The sequence below is a fragment of the Nomascus leucogenys genome, chromosome 11 (assembly GCF_006542625.1).
Source record: "Nomascus leucogenys isolate Asia chromosome 11, Asia_NLE_v1, whole genome shotgun sequence".
NCBI classification, from domain to species: domain Eukaryota; kingdom Metazoa; phylum Chordata; class Mammalia; order Primates; family Hylobatidae; genus Nomascus; species Nomascus leucogenys.
The window spans coordinates 59,381,761-59,408,249 of record NC_044391.1 but is presented as its reverse complement, the minus strand read 5'-3'; the positions used below and the strand labels follow the sequence as shown (position 1 = coordinate 59,408,249).

Below are 26,489 nucleotides of genomic sequence, written 5' to 3'. Positions count from 1 at the left end.
AAGCAAGTCATTTATCCCTCACCGACACTGCTTCTCCTGTTATTTTCTCTGTCTCTACTAGCATCTACTTGAGTTGTACTTCGGGCATGAATTTCAGACACCTCTCTGGAGACAGGAAGGCTAAGACATCTTTCCTCTCCATGCTTTGTACACTTGATAATCTGCATTAACTAGTGATAGACTGTGATTCACAAACTTCACGAATTGGTAGGCTAAAATAACTCATGCTTTCTTCTTTGGCTACTATTTGCTTTTGCCTTTGAAGGATGTATCTTTCATGGGTATATCTCAGGTCTCTCAGACTCCTGTGGAAGTTCACCTTTAGGCATATGACCTCAGAGATGGTAAACCTCAATCAGTTCTTTTTCTTTGAGAGCTCCCACACCTGATTCATAAATGCAAAGCCACTGACCCTTCCTGGCGTATATTTCTGGTAATATATTTCTATACAGAGCAGCAGGCACAGCCGTTTGGCTACTGCCCTTATCCAATAGCCACAGCTATTTATTTTCTTTGTTTCTTTAGTTCCCAGCAAATTTGTTAGGGTTTTAAGGTATGATAATTCATCATTTCTCTCTGTGAGGTCCTGAACTAACTGGAAAAAAATATATGCAAGAATCATTCTGATCACTCTATCAGCTTTCTTACTAGCAATGCAGAATTTGAGAACTTGGGTTAACCTGTGGACAATCACATTCCCATTACTTTTTCCCTCCAAGATTAAATTGTCTCATTCTTATCTCCAGGACTTCTCCTTATAGAGGCAGAGTTTTGCCTATTAAGCATGCCACCGAGAGAAATTACACTTATCCTCAGGATGGTGCTGCTCCAAATGAGAGTGATTCAAGCTCAGTTATTTCTCCTAATTTTAGTAATCCTATTCCTCTTTCCATGCAGAAAGGTAAATGAAGGTTGTAGATGAAAAGGGAAGTTGCCTTCCCAGAAGTTAGAGTGAAATTTTCCTCTGGAAACATGGGAACAGGGAATTAGGCTCCTGTAACACCTGGTTTCTGTTTTCACCATGATGCAAGTTTTAATGGGATAGAAAAACTTCTGGGCCCAGTACTAGAAAAGTAGATTATTCTGCTAGGCGACAGTAGGTGCTTCTCTAAAATATTTTTCTTTTTTGCCTTTCAAAACACATCTCTTCATGGCTTAAAAAAAAGTTTCTATATTAAACTCATGTTTAATATAGAAGAATCTCTGACTAGTCAAATTGTTGCTCTCCTATCAGAGAAGCCTCTCATGGCACTTCCAAATCTACTCTAGAGTAAGTGTATATATCACACATATGAACTGACTGACCGAAATCCAACTCACAAATTGTATTAGTCTGTTTTCACACTGCTATAAAGAAATGAGACTGGGTAATTTATAAAGGAAAGAGGTCTAATTGACTCACAGTTCCACATGGCTTGGAAGGCCTCAGAAAACTTAGAATCGGCCGGGCGTGGTGGCTCAAGCCTGTAATCCCAGCACTTTGGGAGGCCGAGGCGGGCGGATCACGAGGTCAGGAGATCGAGACCATCCTGGCTAACACAGTGAAACCCCGTCTCTACTAAAAATACAAAAAATTAGCCGGGTGTGTTGGCGGGCGCCTGTAGTCCCAGCTACTCGGGAGGCTGAGGCAGGAGAATGGCGTGAACCCGGGAGGCGGAGCTTGCAGTGAGCCGAGATCGCGCCACTGCACTCCAGCCTGGGGCACAGAGCAAGACTCCGTCTCAAAAAAAAAAAAAAAAGAAAAAGAAAACTTAGAATCATGGTGGAAGGGGAAACAGGCACATCCTACATGGTGGCAGGAGAGAGAGAGAGCATGTGAGAGGGCAGGAAAGAGGGCCATTTATAAAACCATAAGATCTCCTGAGAATTCACTCACTATCACGAGAACAGCATGGGGGAACCACCCCCATAATCCAGTCACTTCCCTCCCTCTACATGTGGGGATTACAGGTCCCTCCCTCAACACATGGGAATTACAATTTTAGATGAGATTTGGGTGGGGACACAGAGCCAAACCATATCGCAGATTTCATCAGCTAACCACATAAATCCAACATCTACACATTTTCTTAACCTGAAAGACATTGTTTGCATGGGCAAGAAATACAATATTTTGCCATCTGTCCTTTGAAGGTAGAGGAAATAAGAATAAACTATTAGATTGAGTATTTAAATTTAACTCTGTATTTTGATAAGACCATTTTAAAACTATCTACATAAATTTCCCCAGTGACTCTTTTTCACTACTAAAAAAGAACCTTTATTCTAAAGAAAGATTTCTTTATGCTTAAAAGGCAGCCAAAAAGTCAAATTAAAGCAGCATCTGGCTATCTGCTTTGATTCGAGTTAGACGAAGGGGATAAATAAAAGGGTTTCTAACTTCATTGTGTCTCCCACGGCTAGAAAGAAATGCAGATCTGTCTCATACACCTTTCCAGAAGAGGTAATGGTGGGAGACTGAGGTTCATAATCTCCACCTGCTGGAGGACCAGATGGTCTGCACACCTGAAGAGTAGACCTGACCCCTCCACCACTTACACACCATCTCTCTTCTTGCTCTCAAAAGCACAGCCTCCACTTCTTGCTGTCTACAGTGTTTTAAACCAGACATGCTGAAAAGTGGGAGATATTTTATAGGACCTCATGCTAATACAGTATTGCCTAAATGACTGTCCTTTTCTTCATTAACTGGAATGAAACACAGAGACCAATGGGGATTGTAGAAGATTGTGGAAAGTGAGACCTAGATTATCATCTAATCCTTGTTTCCCATTTTAGCATGAGTATAGGGTAATTGTTGTAAATTATTAACATATTAGAGAATAACAGAGAAGTGTTTGTGACCACTGAATGTTACTATTGGTGCATATTTATGTCCCAAAGTAATGTGAAAATTGTAAAAGCAAATTTAGATATAAAAAGAATTAATTACTGAAAGTATTCGAACATAATGAATTATATTTACATATCCAAGAAGTAAGGGAGATTAAAAAATGTCTTCTGCATTGGGATAATTATCTTATTATTGGTAATATATAGATTTTACATAATTATTATATATATTGTACACCTTGACAAATTATTGAACAGTAGCTCTCTGTTAATTATGTATACTAGCAGCATTTCAGCCCAAGCATTGACTCATGAACATGTGTACAAGGTAAAATTGAAAACAATGTTTTTAACCCAAATACATTATCTAAGCACTGAAGAAAAGAGTAAAGAAGTGAGGATTGTATGCTGACTGAGCAGTATTGGGGCCGGAGAGATGGGTGATGAGGCCAAAATTATAATTGTAAGTGGCTCTCTGCAGTCTGGTGAATGTCATGTGTTTACAAAATGAATTATCAGTAATAGAATTATACTTTAAGCACAAATTAGCATTCCTCATGTAATTAATTATTTAGAGAATTCTCACTGAAAACTTAATAAACCCTAGAAAATGTTCTTAATTGCAGCACGGCATTACCATATCACCAGCTGTCCCATTATATCCCAGCATTTCCAAATACCAGCTGATCTAGGAAATGTCAAAATTATTTCTTAATCAACAAAAAAATTGTACTTCAGAAAAATCACACTTTATCCAATCAGTATAAGAGCAGAGAAAATGCCTCTGTTTTTAAATCTGTTTGTAAAGTAAAAATCAGGCAGTGTGTGTGTATGCTTGTGTGTGTGTATGTGTGTGTATGGCTTTGCCGTAGTTTCAATGAAAATAAAGTTCAACTTGTAATTGAGAATTCTATGATGATTAAGGCCAAGCTTCTTAAATTAGAAAGAAAAATTAAAATTTGATGGATTAACATCACTTGCTCAATCAGTCATGTAACCATATAACCCGAAGTTGAGAACTGGTAGAATGGAGAGATAGGCCCAGAGACAGTTTTACAGGTTCTACAAAGAGATAGACCCAGAGACTGGCTCTGCTCACCTTTCAAAGAGTCACACAAGATCTTGGTTCACTCCTTGTCTGTAAAATGCACACTTAGTCAAGTTTTGTGTGAGAAATGAGTGAAGACATGAAGGGATCAACATGCTTTCTGTCTTTTCACAGCACATTTTGCTACTTCATACATCTTGATTTCCTTATTGTCCACATTGTTTTAGTATTTGGCTAAAATGTGCTGAATAAATGATCATATTTTCTCTTAAAGCGATGGTCGAATTGGATGGAGATGATGTAAGAGTCTCCTCTAGAGGAAAATATGCTGAAAGAGACATTGTGCAGGTAAGAAATAAACCTTTTCCTACTTTACTATTGCTAGCAAATATCATCGGGATCTTTCACAAAATTAGAAGCTAAAAATATAACAGACTTTTTAATGATGCTTTTCTATTTATTAGTCTCAACAAAAACTAAATATATTTTAATCTTGTAGATACCCAGAGTAAGTAAATTTAGTAAAAATATACCAAAAACTTTGTGTGTATTTTCATGCTTCCCTCATACATTATGTTTAGAAAAAATAGGGAAATAGATCCTAAAATATGTCATATATTAAAAAATTACATCTACATATAGAAAAGGCTAGAATTAAGAAAACTACTTAAGTAAAGCCTATTACTCTAGACGTGAATATAAACAATCAGTAATTAAATGTAGTTCAAATTTATAATTGAAAGCAAGGTGTTAATTCAACTAAATAGTTGCATAAAATTTCCATATTTTTAGGATGTCAGACAAAAAGCTGTGAAGTATATCTTTTTGGATAGGAAAAGGAAGAAGGTCTCAGTACCATTTAAGCACATGGTATCAAAATTTTAACAGAGCAAACAATGAACTTTAATATTATTTCCTAAATAGTAACATGTATATTCACCCATAATACAGTCATTAATAGAAAATAATTTGTGATTGTAAGAATTAAAGAAAGAGCAGAGAAACACAAAGGGTGGCTTCACAGTCAACAGGTTTTCAAACCTGGGAGGGACTTTTGACTGAATTAGATCAGAAACCTCACTCTCTTACAGACCAGGAGTTTTTAAGGATTCTGGGTGGGAGAGTTTATCAGAGGCTTGTACTGCTTCTGTGTCTCTTTGTTGCGCTTATCTGGGAGGGAGAGTTGTGTGTCTGTTCCCATACATCTTTCTGCAACTGCAGGCATATCCCCCGACTCTGCTTTTAGCTTCACTATCTTAGCGCGCATGAAGGGAAAGGAGTATGCTTACTAAAGGCCCACTGTTTTACTGGGCCCCTTGTATAAGGGTAAAGTTTGGCAGTTACCTAATAGACTTTCCCTCCCACCTCCCTCTGTGCCCAGGCTGTCTTATCTGTGTTTTACTGTCTGCTCTTTGTGGCTGCTTGTAGTTAGAAGAGAAGTAATTTCCTTAAAATGCATGAGGCTAGAAAGGGAGCTGGAACTTAAAGTGGCCGTGTTTGTCCAGGATGACGGTGCTCCTGCTCTATCAGGGATCATACAGAATTTGGTTCAAATTCTGACTTTTCCACTATGATAACTTGGATAAGCTTTCTAGATTTCAGTGTTTTGGGGGATAAATAGAATTGTGAAGATTAAGTGAGATAATGCATATAAAATACATTCCTGAAATAGAACTCTTAGACAAAAGAACAACAAAAAATACTTGAAATAATTTGAGGAAGTAATAATATAATCTGTTAGTATGATAATATAAAAAGCAACGTTGATAAAGATCAAAAATAATTATTCTTCATTAGTCAGCAAAATTAAATTTTAAAATAAAAACTTCTGTAAAATAGATTTTTTAAAAAGATAATTGAATATGATGTAAGCTTTTCAACCTAAAGTACTTGATACAGTAAAAATCACACTTACATAAATGATTAGGTTAAGAGCAGCTGGGAAAAAGAACCTGGTGGTATGGTCATTTGCTTAAGAAGCTCATTATGCGTGTGTGTGTGTGTGTGTGTGTGTGTGTGTGTGTGTGTGTGTGTGTGTGTTTTTTCAGGCAGAGTCTCGCTCTGTTGCCCGGGCTGGAGTGCAGTGGTGTGATCTCGGCTCACTGCAAGCTCCGTCTCCTGGGTTAACATCATTCTCCTGCCTCAGCCTCCCGAGTAGCTGGGACTACAGGTGCCCGCCACCACACCTGGCTTATTTTTTTTTTGTATTTTTTAGTAGAGATGGGGTTTCACTGTGTTAGCCAGAATGGTCTCGATCTCCTGACCTTGTGATCTGCCCGCCTCGGCCTCCCAAAGTGCTGGGATTATAGGCGTGAGCCACCGTGCCCGGCCCATTATGTGTTTTTTTCATAATTAGACACATGATTATTCACCTTAACCTCATCAGCATAATTATAGGTCTAAGTAATTACACTTTATTTAAAAGCTCTCTAGAATATTTGTTCAGTTTCCAAAAAATCGAATTACCGCATGGAAGTATGAATTTGAAGTCTTTAGAATGTTATGTTGCTGTTCTAATGCATTTTTACCAAGTTAGCAGAGGCAACCTCATATCTCATAGTTCTATTTAAATGATGCTTAAGAGAAGCTTGGTATTACTTTCTTCATTAGGAAATAGCTAAGATTACTCACATCATTAAGGTTTCCTTTCAAAAGACCAATAGGTTATGTTTGTAACAGCCTATTTGCATTAATAAAAATTGTCCTTGATCACAAAACTAATCAATCAATAGGTATACTACATGGAACAGAATATTGAGATAAAACACTGATGATCTATGAAACTATAATTTTGTCACTCTGGTCTTGAACAAGTAGAAACATTTCTGTATCTTTGTTTCATTATCTGTAGACTCCAAATTCTTTCATCTTTGCTCCTCCCATGATGTTGTGAGTCTCAGAGGAAGTAACAGACATAAAATACTTTGTTACTTACCAATAGCATAGGTACACAGTAGTATAATTATATAAGTTTTTGCTTCTTGAAAGTCAGAATCCAACCGGGTATGGTGGCTCACGCCTGTAATCCCAGCTTAATCCCAGCACTTTGGGAGGCCGAGGCGGGAGGATCGCCTGAGATCAGGAATTCAAGACCCGCCTGGGCAACATGGTGAAACCCTGTCTCTACTAAAGATACAAAAAATTACCTGGGCTTGGTGGTGGGTGCCTGTAATCTCAGCTATTCAGGAGGCTGAGGCAAGAGAATTGCTTGAACCCAGGAGGTGGAGATTGCAGTGAGCCAAGATCATACCATTGCACTCCAGCCTGGACAACAAGAGTGAAACTCCATCTCAAAAGTGAAAGAAAAAAAAAAAGTCAGAATCCTTGACAGCAGCCTATCACCATAAAGTAACATTGAGATCCCAAAGATTTTGAACACAGCTGGGGATACAGGTGAACACTCAAGGGATTCTGCCATGTAAGATTGAACTGAAGAGTAGTGAGGTCTTAACATTTACTGAACAAGAAATCAAAATGTCCCTAGGAAATTAGTAGCACCCTGAATGACAGTGGCATCTTGACTTACATGCCTGCATTGAGTTAGAGATTTGATGTACTCATTTCTACTTTCATAGAGAAGTTTCTACATGGTGGTCAGTACTTTACATATCACATTGATCATTTGCATTCACATTGTGTAAAAGAATTGGCACCTCCTCTCTCACCTTGAATAAGGCTAAACCTTCCACCATCAGAGTTTTCCAGGTTCTACCAGTCACTAAAAAGTTTTTAAAGCAAATTATTTTAAAGGAGAGAAACACTCTTGAATATTTAGAATAGTGGGGTTGCAAGTGTACATGCAGGATAGTATTTTCAATCTTCCCATGGTCAGAAAATACTGTAAACCAATTCTCTAAAATATTATCAGATAATAGGGTCTATTTAGGCTGTCTCACCTTTTCTCTGCTTTCCATTTCTCACTGTTTGAAGCGAATCCAGTTTATACACACAACACAATTGAAATTCCAGATTTCTCAAGTGGACAAAGAAAACCCTAAGGTGGCAAATAATAGTACGTAGCTGAGGTTCAGCAGAAAATTGGGGGTAGTAGATGGGGTTTTATTAGTATAGTAAATATTAAATACCTTCCTTTTCGTATAATGATATTTAACCCTTTATTAATTGTTTCATGTGCTAGGCAGGCTAAGAGCTATAGCATTAAATCACTCAGTCCTTAATTAACTTTATGTGACAGGTACTTTGATTATTGCATTTTACAAAAGAGGACATGAAGCTAGCTCAATTCCTGTTGTCCACAGTCACCCAGCTAATGAGAAGTGGACCAGGATTTAATCCGAAAATGTCTGATTCTAAAATTCTTAACATGTATTCTGTATAATTTTGATTCTAACACCTAAACATGGCATTTAAGATTCTCCATGACCTGACTTCAGGCCCTTCTTTAGCTAAAAATACACACAGAAACAGACAAACACACTGTATTTTATCTTAATAAACTAACTTCACATCATACATTTCCATGGTTCTTGCTTTTATTTTCACTTGTCATTTTACCTGGAATACTCTTCCTCCTCATCTGTGCTGATTGAAATCCTATACTTTCAAATTTCTCAACGTATAGCCTGTCACACAGCCCTCTCCAAAGACCTCACTCACCACACCTGGATGAATTTTCACTTTGTCCCCCCAGCCCCAGATCAAAAGTTAAACAACTTTTGGAAAGTTATTTAGGTCATAAGTTGGTAGATCCAGATTTCCAAGAGTGTTCTGGTTCTAAAACCTGTGTTACTCCTATTATAACACACTGTCCTAAAAGACAAAATTTTAATGAAAATTATCAAGATCTATTACCCTTTTTATATTACTGAAGTGGCTAATCAATTCAAGTCAGATCCATTTGAGGTCAAGTAGTGATTCTGACATACTCAGAGCCGATCCTGGATAACTTAATTAAACTTTCTAAGTTTCAGTTTCCTCTTATGTGCATTAAAAGTATATAAGATATTTGTGAATATTAAATGACATATTGTGCTAAATCTCCTAGCAGAAGACCTCCCAACTACCAGTTGCTCAATAAATGCGTTATTATCAGTACAGTACATTGGCGCAGTCCAGTAGGAAGGCATTGCATTTTTTTGTCATTATTTCATAGTAGCTGTGCCCTAACATAAGAAAAGTCACTTAAGTTTTAGAATAACAACCATCCTGCTTGCTGTTTATACTATACTGATATGAAATTAAATATTGAGGTAATGAGACTTAATCACAAAACTTACTACCTTGTCATAAGTCAATATACATAAAGGCTTTCTATTTGTTTGTTTATGCTGTGGATTGGCCATTGTGTATAATGCAGTGCCATTCCCCCTGGCTGCATGTAGCTTCTGGCCAGCTTATCATTTCCTTAAAAATTATATTTAAATCATATTTTCCATTAAAAGGAGAGTAATAACCTTGAGGGCTTAGACTTGAAAATCACTAATGGAGCTCTGCACAGTGGGAACAATAAAGCAAAACTGGGCAGAGCAGCAACTAAAAGCCCATTTGCCCAAATGAATTCAAGCTTGTTTTTACAAATAGGCAAAGCAAGCAGTTAGAGCAGTCATGTGGAACATTTTCCCTACACTGGTGGGTGCTGAAAAAAGATGTAGAGTAACAAGTATACCATACTTCCTATAGAATACAATGCATTTATTGGTATTCTTTATATGAATGTGATAAATTAATGCAAAGTAAAAATTGATTTATTCTTCTCAACTAAATATTATAAGGGTCTAAATTACCATGTGGTCAACATGCATTCACAAATGTGTGGGAATTATTTTGGACAAAAGGTTCTCAGGTACAGGGATCAGAAATGAGGGACTAATAGAGGTAATAAACAGAGTGGCCTAAGAAGTTGAGTGGAAACCTGTAAATATAAAAGGATATGAGCAATCTTCCAAGAAAGAGGGCAATTTTGTCATGAAAATTTTAAGATTTGAAGTAAGAGGTAAAGGAAATTTCTGAAGCCACTCGTCTTTTTTTTCTCATTTATAAAGTACCTTGTGACATGACTGAAGAAATAAATGTTCCTTTGGAAAAGGTTTAGTTTAGGCTAGTGACTTTTTTTTAATCCTACTCCAAATATAAGTGTGGGATGAAGGATACTCCTGTTTGTTAACAGTGACTTCCTATGACAGTGGTTCTCAACCTGTGGGCAGTGCCCCCTAATGTCCAAATGGAGTATCAGACTCTGTGCTCACCTAAGCTAAATGTGATGTATACTCCCATCGTAGGTTGAAATTGAGGATTTCTTTTTTACCTGTATGTTTTAAAGAAGAGTAGAACTGTGTGTATTGTAAGAGCAGTGATGATTATGAGCCTTAGCTTTGATGTTCCAGAGTGTCATAAAATTCTTAAAAGTGAAATTCAATTTACCTCAATTAAAAAACATCGCATATCCTGTAGGACTTGCTGAAAAGGTGAAACAACAGTGTTTTAAAATTTGAAAAGTCCAGGAATTACTGTATAACTGATACTGTACTCAAATTTGAAAGAGATAAAATTAATAATAATCTTCCTTATATTTAATGTTTGATATGGATATAAATTGAAAACTATTAACAAAATTGCTTTATATTGACTATATAAATGTGTAAGTTAATGAATACAAATAGTAATTATAATGATGGCTTTCATGTATAATACATATTACAAATTGAACTGTTAACTGTTTAAGCACTTTAGGTTTTAACTTATTTAATATGAAACAATGAAATAGGTATTCTGTAATTATCCTTTTTATTTTATTTTATTATTGACATAATTATACATATTTATAGGGTACAGTGTGATATTTCATTACATGTATGAAATGTATAATTATTCCATCAGGGGTAGCATACCCACATCTCAGACATTTATTTGGGGACATTCAAAATTCTGTCTTCTAGCTATTCAAAAATATTCAATAAATAATCATTAACTACGGTAACCCTACAGTGCTAGAGAACAACAGAATTTATTCCTCCTATCTAGCCATAATTTTGTATCCATTAACCACAGTCTCCTTACCCCTCTTTCCCCACCTATCCTTCCCAGCCTATAGTAACCACTATTCTACTCTCTATTTCTATGAGATCAACTTTTTTAGCATACACATATGAGGGAGAACATGTGGTATTTATTTTTCTGTGCCTGGCTTCTTTCAGTTAACATAGTGTCCTCCAGGCTCATCCATGCTGCCACAAGTGACAGAATTTCATTTTTTATGGCAGAATAGTATTTCATTGTGTACATATGCTACACTTTCCTTTTGCATTCCTCTAAGGGACTTTGGTCATGTCATATCCTGGCTGTTGTGAATAATGCTGCAATAAACATGGCAATGCAGCTATTTACTTGACATACCGATTTCCTTTCATTTGGATAAATACCCAGTAGTGGGATTGCTGAAGCATATGGTAGTTCTGTTTTCCATAATGGTTGTAATAATTTACATTCCCACCAACAATGTATGAGTTCCCTTTTCTCTACATCCTTATCAATATTTGACATTTTTGTCTTTTTGGTAATAGCCATTCTAACTGGGATGAGATGATATCTCATTGTGATTTTGATTTGCATTTCCCTGATAAGTTGTGATTTTTCAGCATTTTCTCATTTATTTTTGGCCATTTGTGTGCCTTCTTTTGAGAAATATCTATTTAGGTCACTTGTCCATTTTAAAATCAGATTCTTTGTGGGGTGTTTTTGGTTTGCTTTTGTTTTTTGTTTTTTGTTTTTGTTTTTCGTTTTGCTATTGTTTGAATTTATTGTATATTCTGGATATTAATCCCTTATTAGATGAATAAAAGGTTATCTCTTCACTCTCTTGATTACTTCTTTTGCTGTTGAGAAGATTTTAGCTTAATATAATACCATATGTCTAGTTTTACTTTTGTTGCCTAAGTTGGGAGGCCTTATTCATACAATTTTTGCCTACTCATGTCCTGATGCATTTCCCCTGTGGTTTCTTTCTAGTAGTTTCATAGTTTAGGATCTTACATTTAAGTCTTTAACCCATTTTGAGTTGATTTTTTATGGTGATAGATAAGGGTGTAGTTTCATTCTTCTGCATATGGATATCCAGTTATCCCAGCACCATTTAATGAAAAGGGTGTTCTTTCCCCAGTGTATGTTGGTGATGCATTTGTCAAAAATCAGTTGGCTGTAAATATGTGGATTTATTTCTGGGTTCTCTGTTCTGTTCCATTGGTCTATGTGTCTGTTTTTATGCCAGTGCCTTCCTGTTTTGGTTTCTATGGCTGTGTAATATATTTTGAAGTCAGGTAATTTAATACCTTCAGCTTTCTTCTTGTGGCTCAGAATTGCTTTGGCTATTTGGAGTCTTATGTGGCTCCAGACAAATTTTAGGATTGTGTTTTTCTATTTCTGTAAAGAATGTCTTGGTATTCTGACAGGTATTACTTTAAATGTGTAGATTGCTTTGGGTAGTATGGTCATTTTAACAATATTAATTATTCCAATTCATGAACATGAGATTTTTATTTGTGTGTCTTCTTAAACTTCTTTCATCAGTGGTTTATAGTTTTTATTGTAGAGATCTTTCACCTCTTTGATTAAACTTATTTCTAGTTTTTTTTGGCTATTATAAATGAGATTGCTTTCTTGATTTCTTTTTCAGCTAGTTTGCCATTGGTATAAAGAAATGCCACTGATTGTTGTATGTTGATTTTGTATCTTATGACTTTTCTGAATTCACTTATTAGTTCTGACAGTTGTGTTGTGGTATTCTCAGGATTTTCCATATATAAGATCATCGCAGCTGCAAACAGGGATAACTTAATCTCTTGCTTTCCAATTTGGATGCTGTTCATTTCTTTCTATTGCCTAATTTCTCTGGCTGGGACTTCCAGTGCCATGTTGAATAAGGGTGGTGAAAATGGGCATCTTTCTCTTGTTCAAGTTCTTTGAGGAAAAGTTTTCAACGTTTTCCATTCACTATGATATTAGCTGTGGGTTTGTCATAATAGCCTTTATTGTGTTGAGGTATGTTCCTTCTATACCTAATTTACAGACAATTTTTATCCTGAAGGGATGTTGTATTTTATCAAATGCTTTTTCTGCATCTATCGAGATCATGTGTTTTTTTTTTTTTGCTTCCATTCTGTTCATATGATGTATCACATTTATTGATTTGCACACATCGAACCATCCTTGCATACCTGAGATAAATCCTACTTGATCATGGTGTATAATCTTTTTGATGTGCTGTTGTATTTGGTTTGCTAGTATTTCGTTGAAGATGTTTGCGTCTATGTTCATCAGGAATATTAACCTGTAGATTTTTGTTGTTGTGTCCTTGTCTGGTTTTGGTATCAGGGTAGTTCTGGCCTTGTGGAATACATTTGGAAGAATTCATTCCCCTTCAATTTTATTTATTTATTTATTTTTATTATACTTTAAGTTCTAGGGTACAACATACAGGTTTGTTACATAGGTATCTATGTGCCATGTTGGTTTGCTGCACCCATCAACTCATCATTTACATTAGGTATTTCTCCTAATGCTCTCTCTCCCCGAGTCCCCCACCCCCAACAGGCCCCAGTGTGTGATGTTCCCCACCCTGTGTCCAAGTGTTCTCATTGTTCAATTCCCACCTATGAGTGAGAATATGCAGTGTTTGGTTTTCTCTCTTTGTGATAGTTTGCTCAGAATGATGGTTTCCAGCTTCATCCATGTCTCTGCAAAGGAGATGAACTCATCCTTTTTTATGGTTGCATAGTATTCCATGGTATACATGTGCCACATTTTTTTAATCCAGTCTATCATTGATGGACATTTGGGTTGGTTCCAAGTCTTTGCTATTGTGAATAGTGCCACAATAAACATACGTATGCATGTGTCTTTATAGTAGTATGATTTATAATCCTTTGGGTATATACCCAGTAATGGGATGGCTGGGTCAAATGGCATTTCTAGTTCTAGATCCTTGAGGAATTGCCACACTGTCTTCCACAATAGTTGAAGTAATTTACACTCCCACCAACAGTGTAAAAACATTCTTATTTCTTCACATCCTCTCCAGCATCTGTTGTTTCCTGACTTTTTAATGATGGCCATTCTAACTGGTGTGAGATGGTATCTCACTGTGGTTTTGATTTGCATTTCTCTGATGACCAGTGATGATTAGCATTTTTCCATGTGTCTGTTGGCTGCATAAATGTCTTTTGAGAAGTATCTGTTCATATCCCTTGCCCACTTTTTGATGGGTTTGTTTGTTTTTTTCTTGTAAATTTGTTTAGGTTCTTTGTAGATTCTGGATATTAACCCTTTGTCAGATGGGTAGATTGCAAAAATTTTCTCCCATTCTGTAGGCAGCCTGTTCACTCTGATGGTATTCTTTTGCCGTGCAGAAGCTCTTTAGTTTAATTAGATCCCATTTATCTATTTTGGCTTGTGTTGCCATTGCTTTTGGTGTTTTAGTCATGAAGTCTTTATCTGTGCCTATGTCCTGAATGGTATTGCCTAGGTTTTCTTCTAGGGATTTTATGGTTGTAGGTCTAAGATTTAAGTCTTTAATCCATCTTGAATTAATTTTTATATAAGGTGTAAGGAAAGGATCCTGGTTCAGCTTTCTACATATGGCTAGCCAGTTTTCCCAGCACCATTTATTAAATAGGGAATCCTTTCCCCATTGGTTGTTTTTGTCAGGTTTGTCAAAAATCAGATGGTTGTAGATGTATGGTGTTATTTCTGAGGCCTCTGTTCTGTTCCATTGGTCCATATCTCTGTTTTGGTACCAGTACCATGCTGTTTTGGTTACTGTAGCCTTGTTGTGTAGTTTGAAGTCAGGTAGCGGGATGCCTCCAGTTTTGTTCTTTTTGCTTAGGATTGTCTTGGCAATGCAGGCTCTTTTTTGGTTGCATAGGAACTTTAAAGTAGTTTTTTTCCAATTCTGTGAAGAAAGTCATTGGTAGCTTGATGGGGATGGCATTGAATCTATAAATTGCCGTGGGCAGTATGGCCATTTTCATGATATTGATTCTTCCTAACCATGAGCATGGAATGTTCTTCCATTTATTTGTGTCCTCTTTTATTTCGTTGAGCAGTGGTTTGTAGTTCTCCTTGAAGAGGTCCTTCACATCCCTTGTAAGTAGGATTCCTAAGTATTTTATTGTCTTTGTAGCAGTTGTGAATGGGAGTTCACTCATGATTTGGCTCTCTGTCTGTTATTGGTGTATAGGAATGCTTGTGATTTTTGCACATTGAGCAGGTTGTTCAGTTTCCATATAGTTGTGTGGTTTTGAGTGAGTTTCTTAATCCTGAGTTCTAATTTGATTGCACTGCGGTCTGAGAGAGAGTTTGTTGTGATTTTTGTTCTTTTACATTTGCTGAGGAGCGCTTTACTTCCAACTCTGTGGTCAGTTGGAATACGTGTGATGTGGTGCTGAGAAGAATGTATATTCTGTTGATTTGGGGTAGAGAGTTCTGTAGATGTCTATTAGTTCTGCTTGGCGCAGAGCTGAGTTCAATTCCTGTATATCCTTGTTAACCTTCTGTCTTGTCGATCTGTCTAATATTGACAGTGGGGTGTTAAAGTCTCCCACTTTTATTGTGTGGGAGTCTAAGTCTCTTCGTTGGTCTCTAAGGACTTGCTTTATGAATCTGGGTGCTCCTGTATTGGGTGCATATATATTTAGGATAGTTAGCTCTTCTTGTTGAATTGATCCCTTTACCATTATGTAATGGCCTTCTTTGTCTTTTTTGATCTTTGTTGGTTTAAAGTCTGTTTTATCAGAGACTAGCATTGCAATCCCTGCTTTTTTTTTTTTTTCTTTCCATTTGCTTGGTAGATCTTCCTCCATCCCTTCATTTTGAGCCTATGTGTGTCTCTGCATGTGAGATTGGTCTCCTGAGTACAGGACACTGATGGGTCTTGACTATCCAGTTTTCCAGTCTGTGTCTTTTAATTGGGGCATTTAGCCCATTTACATTTAAGGTTAATATTGTTATGTGTGAATTTGATCCTGTCGTTATTATGTTAGCTGGTTATTTTGCCCATTAATTGATGCAGTTTCTTCATAGCATTGATGGTCTTTACAATTTGGCATGTTTTTGCAGTGGCTGGTACCAGTTATTCCTTTCCATATTTAGTGTTTCCTTCAGGAGCTCTTGTAAGGCAGGCCTGGTGGTGACAAAATCTCTCAGCATGTGCTTGCCTGTAAAGGATTTTATTTCTCCTTCACTTATGAAGCTTAGTTTGGCTGGATATGAAATTCTGGATTGAAAATTCTTTTCTTTAAGAATGTTGAATATTGGCCTCCACTGTCTTCTGGCTTGTAGGGTTTCTAATGAGAGATCCGCTGTTACTCTGATGGGTTTCCCTTTTTGGGCAACCCGACCTTTCTTTCTGGCTGCCCTTAACATTTTTTCCTTCATTTCAACCTTGGTGAATCTGACAATTATATGTCGTGGGGTTGCTCTTTTTGAGGAGTACCTTTTGGTGTTCTCTGTATTTCCTGAATTTGAATGTTGGCTTGCCTTGCTAGGTTGGGGAAGTTCTTCTGGATAATATCCTGAAGAGTGTTTTCCAACTTGGTTCCATTTTTCCCATCACCTTCAGGTACACCAATCAAACGTAGATTTGGTCTTTTCACATAGTCCCATATTTCTTGGAGGCTTTGTTTGTTCCTTTTTACTCTCTAATCTTGTCTTCTTGCTTTATTTCATTAATTTGATCTTCAATCACTGATATCCTTTCTTCCACTTGATTGAATCAGCTGTTGAAGCTTGTGCATGCATCACGTAGCTCTCGTGCCATGGTTCTCAGCTCCATCAGGTCATTTAAGGTCTTCTCGGCCCTGCTTATTCTAGTTAGCCATTCGTCTACCCTTTTTTCAAGGTTTTTAGCTTCCTTGTGATGGGTTAGAACATGCTCCTTTAACTCGGAGAAGTTTGTTATTACCGACCTTCTGAAGCCTACTTCTGTCAACTCGTCAAACTCATTCTCCATCCATCTTTGTTCCATTGCTGGCAAGGAGCTGTGATCTTTTGGTGGAGAAGCAGCGCTCTGGTTTTTAGAATTTTCAGCTTTTCTGCTTTGGTTTCTCACCGTCTTTGTGGTTTTATCTACCTTTGGTCTTTGATGTTGGTGACCTATAGATGGGGTTTTGGTGTGGATGTCCTTTTTATTGATGTTGATGCTACTCCTTTCTCTTTGTTAGTTCTCCTTCTAATAGTCAGGTCCCTCAGCTGCAGGTCTTTTGGAGTTTGCTGGGGGTCCACTCCAGACCCTGCTTTCCTGAGTATCACCAGTGGAGGCTGCAGAACAGCAAATATTGCAGAACTGCAAATATTGCTGTCTGATCCTTCCTCTGGAAGCTTCGTCTCAGAGGGGCACCCGGCTGTATGAGGTGTCTCTTGGCCCCTACTGGGAGGTGTCTCCCAGTTATGCTATGGGGGTCAGGGACCCACTTGAGGAGGTGGTCTGTCCGTTCTCAGAGCTCAAACGCCATGCTGGGAGAACCACTGCTCTCTCCAGAGCTGTCAGACAGGGATATTTAAGTCTGCAGAAGTTTCTGCTGCCTTTTGTTCAGCTGTGCCCTACCCGCAGAGGTGGAGTTTATAGAGGCAGTAGGCCTTGCTGAGCTGCAGTGGGCTCCACCCAGTTCGAGCTTCTTTGCCACTTTGTTTACCTACTCAAGCCTCAGCAATGGTGGACACCCCTCCCCGCACCAGGCTGCAGCCTCGCAGGTCGATCTCAGACTCCTGCGCTGGCAGTGAGCAAGGCTCCGTGGGAATGGGACCCACTGAGCTAGGCACAGGAGAGAATCTCCTGGTCTGCCAGTTGCTAAGACCATGGGAAAAGCACAGTATTTGGGCAGGAGTGTCCCCTTTTTCCAGGTATAGTCTGTCATGGCTTCCCTTGGCTAGGAAAGGGAAATCCCCTGACCCCTTGCACTTCCTGGGTGAGGTGACACCCCGCACTGCTTCGGCTCACCCTCTGTGAGCTGCACCCGCTGTCCAACCAGTCCCAGTGAGGTGATCTAGCTACCTCAGTTGGAAATGCAGAAATCACCCATCTTCTGCGTCTATCACGCTGGGAGCTGCAGACCAGAGCTGTTCCTATTTGGCCATCTTGGAACGGACCTGAAAGGCTTGGTCCCAACCACCAAGGAAATACTTTACGGTTCCCGCAGTGTCTATTCTTTGGTCTGTGCACAGACTTGTGTGGCTCTTATGGAGGATCCTTTAAGCTGGGTTGCTGGCCAGTTCCTTTCCACGTTGCTGAGAGCTCCCCACTTCAATTTTAAAAAACAATTTGAGAAGAATGTGTGTTAGTTCTTTACAAGTTTGGTGGAATTTGCCGTGAAGCCATCTGGTTTTTATTTTATAGAAGAAGAAACTGAGGCAAAGAGTAGAAAATAACCTGCTCAAGATCATGCAGGCAACAGGCAGCAGAACCAGGCTTTGAACCTGGGAAGTCTAATTCCAAAGTTTCTGAGAATAGGGAGGTAAAAACTTAAATGAGTTTAATGTCCATAATGTAGAAGCAAGGTAAAGAATATGAGACCAAAGTTGAGGTAAAGGTAAGATAAAAGAAGCAGAGGAGATCTCCCCTTTCCATAGAGAAGCATCAACTGTTTGCCAACATTTCCATGAAATGTGTGTATTAGCTACATACATTTTCAAAAACAAACACTCTTCAAAAAAAGTCTAAAGACCACTGCATGTATACTGACCATACCAACATTACTAAATGTTAACATTTAAAGCATTATACCTTCTAGAATAAGAATTAAGTAAATTATAGTTACAATTAGATATATTTTCTCATTATTCCCTAACTGTATTGATTCCTATTTTCTCTTTCCTAATTATAGTTTCAGAAAGAAAATTAACCTCAATTTGTTTTTTTTGTTTTTTTTTTACCTCTGATTTTTTTCTGTTAAAAATGTCAAGTCTTGTCCATAGCTAGGGAATAAAGACTTCACAAAAGTTCTAATTCTCCTCATTCTCTTCTGAAGTGAAGATCACATTTATTGTTAGTTGTTTTTTTTTTTTTTTCACACCCTTAGCAAGCTGCCTTTCTTGCCCTTAGTAGGAGAAAGATATGTCACCTTTTAAATACCTATTTCTAAAAACTGCTCTGAGTTTCCCTCCTGGAAATAGGGTATAAAGACAAATAAGGTAAAATTTTAGTCATATACATGTGCTTCCTTGTAATGTCTTATTTTAAAAAGAAAGGAATAGTTTTCTTCTCTTTTAAAAGAGACTACCTTCATTGCATAAAAGGCATTATACCTAATCTTTGATTTCTTAAAATTTTTCTTGGTTTACCTGTAGCAACATGATCATTTTAAATGCTGCCTTCCAATAATGATTGTTTTCCAGAGGCACATATTGAATAACTTTAAATAAAAAAAACACTTACTTTGTTTTTCAAAATAAATGTAAAATGGTATTTTACAGCATGAGACAGGATTGTTCTTTGTCTTCATCTGGGAGAAAAATGATTTAATTCAAATTTTTATATATTGTACTCAAATTGTTCAACATATTAAAATATCTTCACTTTGCCTTTTCTCTGAAGACCTAAAATTACTGTGCTCTTAAATTATCACAACCTTCACAGTTCTAATCACTTCAAAGTTGCATCAAGCATCATTATGCCCCTAAGGGAAAATTGAACTAATGCCCTCAAACAGCACAGTGTTTATTAACTTAAGTAACCATTATAAATGAGAACGGAATCAGGCAATCTATTACAGGAGCATTTGGTATTGAGCTGATAAAGGCTCTCACATAATTACCTATATAAAGATATAGTAATCATTTTTATTAAGGATGGTGCAAAAGTAATTGCGGTTTTTGCCATTGCAAAACCACACATTACTGCAAAAACTGCAATTACTTTTTGCTCCAACCTAATATGTGTTGTTAGAATGATGATATTTCAATAAGAAATATATCCAAATCTTATGCCAAGATCTTTTTTTCTGTCTTCCCAAATAATATTCAAAAATCAATATCTGATGCAAAACTCAATGTACTGAATATTTCAGCTTCCTATTAATATGAGCTGTGTGAATTCTATATTCATAGTCCATGCGATTTTGTCTTAGAAATAATTAAAATACTTTAATGTGTTCAGGACTTTTTAACAATGTACACTGTTACATTTTACCCTGAATTGGGTAATACTCATTTCTTATCCAGAATTGGGTAGTATTTTTATATCAGAAGCTGAATTAGGCATGTATTAACTCCATTTGACAGGAAGCCAAGCCCCAAAGAGGTTAAACGCTCCATCCTGTTGGGATTCAGGCTAGGTATAGAACCCAAAACTGCAGAAGACATTTGGCAACATAATAAGCATATTAGGATTAAGTGACATGAGTTATTGGAGGAAAAACATAGAAAATGATTGCATTCCTTTTGAGATAAAGCATATATTAGATAAGTTTAGTCACTTATAGCTATTTGTAGTGTATGGAATTTTTTTTTTATTTTTTGAGACAGAGTCTCACTCTGTCAGCCAGGCTGGAGTGCAGTGGCATAATCTCGGCTCACTGCAACCTCTGCCTCCTGGGCTCAAGCAATTCTCCTGCCTCAGCCTCCCGAGTAGCTGGGATTACAAAGGTGTGCCACCACACCCAGCTAATTTTGTATTTTTAGTAGAGACAGGGTTTCACCATGTTGGTCAGGCTGGTCTTGAACTCCTGACCTCAGGTAATCCACCCACCTCAGCCTCCCAAAGTGCTGGGATTACAGGCATGAGCCACCATGCCTGGCCTATTGAATATTTTTAAAAATGTATAATAATTGTTATCCATCTCTCCATTACTCTCAGATTCCCTGATTTTCCTATGACCAAATGTGTACATGTGTTGATTTTTTGTGTTTATTACATAGCCTGCTAAAGTCTGTGAAATAACTTTCTTTCGTCTCTGTTTTAGTTTGTGCCATTCAGGGATTATATCGACAGAAGTGGAAACCACATACTGAGCATGGCTAGATTGGCTAAAGACGTCCTAGCTGAGATCCCTGAGCAGTTTCTCTCCTATATGAGAGCCCGAGGAATCAAGCCATCACCTGCACCTCCCCCATACACCCCACCTACACATGTGTTACAGACTCAAATATGACTGCGCTCTGAAATGCTAATGTCAACTACAAATCAGAACTGCTGAGTTAATGCTTTGTGCCTGGTGCCCTGTAATGAACCAGGCAATGAGATACTTTTCTCAGTTTGGTTTCAGCAGTTAATGTGCTTTCTTGGATCCAAAATTAAATCTCTTCCTAAACCAAAACTGTAAATATGGTTGTTGCATGAGCAACAGAAAAAATTGTTTAAATGCTTGAAGCAAAGTACAGATGTCTTCTCTAAATCTTTCTTTTTTTTTTTTTTTTTTTTTTAACAGAAACAGCTAATTTCCAATGTATTATTGGGAAAAAGCACAAACTATGTTTTTAACTCACATATCGTCTTCGACTGCTATGTGTATAGGAAAGCAGTCTCTGTATCAATGTTTACATGTTACTACTTTTTAAATTTCAATACTTTTATAACTGTTCTTAAAAATAAGAGTTTTGAATACTGAATCCTTTGTCTTCTAAATTGCAATAGCTATAATCACAAGAGCAATATCTCTTTGAATGACTGTCTGGACAAACACAATTGCAAATAAGGGAAGGGAAAAATGCTTTTCTATTTTTCAGTAACCGGATTGTCTTAAGAAACTACATCTGCTTAATAATCAATTTCTCAGCAATGTTTGCTGGGTATGGGAGTTTAAGCCCGGCAGATGTGTCTCCTGGTTGAACATGCATTTTTCATGGAGTTTGGGTTCTAAATTTCGACTGCAGTCGGTTTGTATTTTGTAACACTAAGTAGAAATTATAAAAAGTCAAACATTGTGATCTGTAAATGCACAGAAAATCCTTTGTAAAAAGTAGCATCCTTATATAATAATGCTATTTAGAAAGACTGAAACCAAGACTAGTTAACTGTGAACTATGTAGCAGATGTTTTAAACTTTTTATTCCATTATATCTTGTCTAGATATTTTAATTCAAAGGGATACTGGCTCTCTTGATCGGGATTTCTTGTTATCACTATTCCACGTTGCCACACAAGGTGCACAGGCTGGAAGTCTTTTGTGAAATTCCCAGTTAAATATATACAACTATGTGACTTAGTGCACAACACATTTGTGAAATAACCTACTCCTATATACTGACCTGCCTGTCCACGAATAATTGTAAAGAGTTTTTGCATGTACAGTTTTTACAAGAATTACAGTTTTGTGAAGTTGTGTCTAAATTAAAGCATTTCTTTAGAACAAATGGCCTTAAATTCTCACAGAATTCCTGGAAATGATTGTGAATTGCCTTCAAATAATAGAAAAGTGTATTTATTTGTGTGTGTGTGTGTGTCAAAAATGTAACTGCTTTATAATATTTTTTCCTTAACTATATATTCTATTTAATACTTGGTTTATTTCTACTGTACATTGTTTTCTTTGTCCCAAGTTGACCTAGAGTGACTTTTATAAGCATGAAACTATTTTACTGGAAAGAAAAATATATACATCCACATATCTAACAGTATCAATGTTACATAACTATGTAATACTCAATTGTCAATTTTTAATTATGTATTAAAATCTTTAAATCATAACTGTTTGCTTTGTACATTTCATGTATGAATGACAATAGTTTGATGATTTACTTTGCTGATCTTAAATATTTATGCCAGTACAGTGTATAACCTACAGATTTTTAAATTTATCTTTATCAACCCAAAAAACAAATAAATAAGATCAATATTCTTTTCTTCTTGTCAAACATCAGTTATTTTTTTGAACTGTCCAGAGAAAACAAAAGTTGTACAATTCCTTGTGTAAATAATAGATTGCTCAAACCTAGTGGGAGTAAATGGCCAGGAATGAAGCAATTTCTCTTTACAAATGTTATCATTTATATGGCTGAGAATGATAATCAGAAACTTCTTAAGTGATGTTAATGCTACATGTAAGATTAGAAGATACGTAAATCTTGTGTATTCATTGCAAAAATATAGTAAACCAAGATTGGAGGGATTAAGTGATGTATCCAAGACTGTATAAGTAGAGAAGAGCTCATTACCATCATGGAAATATTTGTTATAACTTAAATTTTGTTAGTTGCTGTTAGGTGCTATGCAATAGGAAATCCCAGAGACATGCTTCATAAAGGAAAACACATAGTAATAGTTGTACGTACAAACTGGTTATCAGGGATATTTACACTTACGGTAATGAGCAACAAGAAAGGTATATATTGAGAAGGGGTGATAGATTCAAGTCATTAAACCTGCTGCAGAAGTCAGTCTTCAAGTGGTGCCCTCAAGAACCCCAGAGACTTTGGGCACTGTCCTATCTTTCTAATCTCATTTCCTTCCTCTCTAATGAAAGCCTCTAATTATCATTTGAACTCCAGGATGAACTCTTGGTGTTATTGTCAAGTATCTCCATCATCTGAATTTGCCCAGTTATATAATACCAATTCCCATTGCTTCTCAAATTAACATTAAAACTAACCAGGCCTGCCTCATTCCTTTTCCACAACCACTCCGAGTTTACCTGGAGTCTGGCTATAGTGTTCATACTGTGTTCTCTCATCAGGCCGTCTTCTCTGGTCTTTACCCAAGGATATCCTTTGCACTTTCCAACTCAAGCCCCAGCTCCTCTGAACCTTGTTCTTTGAAACTTCAATGCTAACGATCATCAGTACTTTCTATGAGCTCATCTTTGTATTGCATTTTAGCATATTAATTGCCTCAGATTATTTCTAAACTATTTTATCTGGGGCATCTCGTCTCTCCATCCTTAGAGAATAGTATTTAATGGCGCCTGGATATAGGTAAATTGTTAAAGCTTCCCAGTTTATTGTAATGTGTAGCTAGAGTGTGAAATTGCTGCAACTAAAGACTATCGGATGACTCAATTACTACTTTTTAAATTATCTCTTCCAACATGCAATATCGAGAGAAAAGAAGAGGTGGATATGACTCTGGTGGTGATGAATGTGGAAAGAGAGTGGATTTGGGATTAGGGTTGGAACATAGGTTATTTTGTTTTTCAGGCTCAGGGAAGATAATAGATGGACTCATACACTTTTTTTTAATTATTATTGTGTCATCATCAGCTTAGGAAATAAAGACCTCTCACAAAGATGAGGGGGATGTGGTTATTTCTTAGAAGACCTGACATGCCAAAGATTTTACTGAAGAGCATGCCTTTTTCTTTCAGCTTGTGTGAATTTTAGTTATTTAATGCCTTTGTGTTACATATAGCTGTAATTGAGACAAAGTGGCCAGATTCTTCATAAATACAGGGTAAAGAATACTTTTTGTGATTAGCACAAATCAGATACATTTACTAATAAATAAGCAGCTGAGTTGAGGATCAAATAGATTGAGTGCATGTGGAGTGTTACCTGTGAAGATGGAAAACATGGAAATCTACTTGCAAAAAGTCACACTTGTGCAGAGCTTTCTCATCAGTGTGTTACAGATGATTTACAGATTTACGCCTTGCAGATGGGCTACAGGTGTACACCTTGGGGTGGTGTATAGTGCCTGGGGTAATTGGAGCTCCCAGCCTCCATCATGTTCATTGGCTAACCTCAGGATATTTTAACAAACATTCCCATTTTTAACGTGTGTCTTGAAATGCAGGGAAGCACTGCATTACAGAGATTATTTCTTAACCTCTGCTTACAACCAGTTCCACCTTCATTTTTTCTACTTATATTCCCCACCATATTTATACTAAAATTAAATTGAAAGAGTATTCACATACAATTCCATGGCAAATGTATTGTAGCAAATAAACTTCAGAGGAATAAGACATGAATGTCCTCATGAGAATTTTTTTGCATTAATCATGTATATCTTTTTACAGTGTATTACAGAATTCCTGGGAAATTTTTCTTGCCTTTTTCACCACCTTCTTCATAAACATCCTACCACTCACAAAAATAGGTGTATCACCAGATGACCCAGAGGACATCAAAGCATAGAGTCAAAGGGATTCAACCTTGTTACTTCCTTAGAATAAACACTATTCTAGAAGACATCCTCTTCTCCCAACCATGACTGTTCCCCTCACCCCACTTTCCTACCAAGTATCACTCTATTTGCTCTGTTGATACCTGAGCATCATTTAACAATAGGCAGTCTTTCATTTTACAAACTATTGGGATGTGCTGAGATCAGATACATGGATCTTGAGAATAAACACATTTTAAAAACATACTGACATAATTCTTTGCACCAAAATTTTTTCTAAAAAAACCTTTCTTCATCAGATCTTAGTTACTTAGATATGACTTTGATAAGGGAAGACTTGGTATATCATGAACATGCACATGTTTTAAAGGGCTTCCTTAGGAAATGTGAAAGGGGAAATAAGCAACAAACAAGTATTTTCTTATGAGTTATTGCCTAAGCTATGTTTATAACTCTTAAGAGATGATTATCCTAGCAATGCTCACCTCCTAGATTACAGGTTTTTAGCCTGGAATGAGGAGATACCAAGTAGAAGTACTTTACCAACACAGAGTAGCCCATAACAAAATTATTTTTCTTTAAATTGATATGATCCCCACCCCCAGCTACCATTTTACTGTATAGAATCTTACTTCTTTGTCTTTAAGCAAAATATGCTAACATAATACACAGAAGTCTCCAAATATAATGTCTATACTAAGATTATCTCAAAGACATAATAGTTCTAATTCATATCACAAACTTTTGAGCAGTATTTGAGGCAATATATTCACACCTCATCAGTCAGGGTCATTGCTTACCTCATACTTCATCAGCGCACCCCCCAACCCCAACAGCTAACCTTGCTCTTATTTTCTGGCTTTAGAGATGCTCTGAATGTCAAACTCTAAGAGGAAAATGACCACTGAACTCTGACTATAGAAAGAGCAAAAGCAAACTGATCGAAAGATTTGCTCATTTAGTTTTAAAGCAATAGTGGCCATGACCTCATGATTCTCTCACCACAAAGTTATTCACCAACTTAATTTCCATGAAACAGGCCTGCTGGGCATTCCTAATGTATTTAGATAAGCTGATTTCATACAGATGGGATTTGCTATCAGTCAAATGGGTGGATATCATTGACCTCACAAATTAGGGGGAAGGATAAAGGAAGGAATATGCTTAGGGTTGGCTTAAAAATAGCTACTCTTTCAAAGATCTTTCTCTCTTTATGAAATAAGTGAGTTAAAAGAAGTTATAAGACTGGTTCAGTAATTTTGACAGAGAACAACCAGTTTGTTAACGCTTACAATTTCTACAAGATAATGCTGACAAGAAACAGTAAATAAAGCACCTTTCAAATATTTAAAACAATATTTAAATCAGAATCTGCTGAAAATTCACAAAATTATTTTACTATCACTTTCAACCATGGCAAAAGGCATACACTGCAATTTAGACATTGGCAAATTTGTCATGCATTTTAGATGACAATTCTGCACCAGATTTCAAAGAAAGTGGGTGATCCCTGAGAAAACGAAATGACAATCACTAGAAACCACTTTGGATCATCAAGCATCAACTTTTGAATCCCTAAACATTATATGGACCTAACCCATCTCC

The 26,489-nt window shown here is 36.8% G+C and overlaps 1 protein-coding gene across 1 annotated transcript in view; it reads left to right on the top strand.

The window, feature by feature from the left end:
* The window catches only part of CPNE8 (copine 8), a 263,643-nt gene extending 240,965 nt beyond the window's left edge, over positions 1–22,678 (top strand). The window contains exons 19-20 of the mRNA XM_003252308.2: positions 4,155–4,228; positions 20,788–22,678. Of these exons, the coding sequence (XP_003252356.1) occupies positions 4,155–4,228; positions 20,788–20,976 (263 nt within the window). The 3' untranslated portion in view covers positions 20,977–22,678. The remainder of the gene's footprint in view (positions 1–4,154; positions 4,229–20,787) is intronic.
* The last annotated feature ends 3,811 nt before the right edge of the window (positions 22,679–26,489 follow it).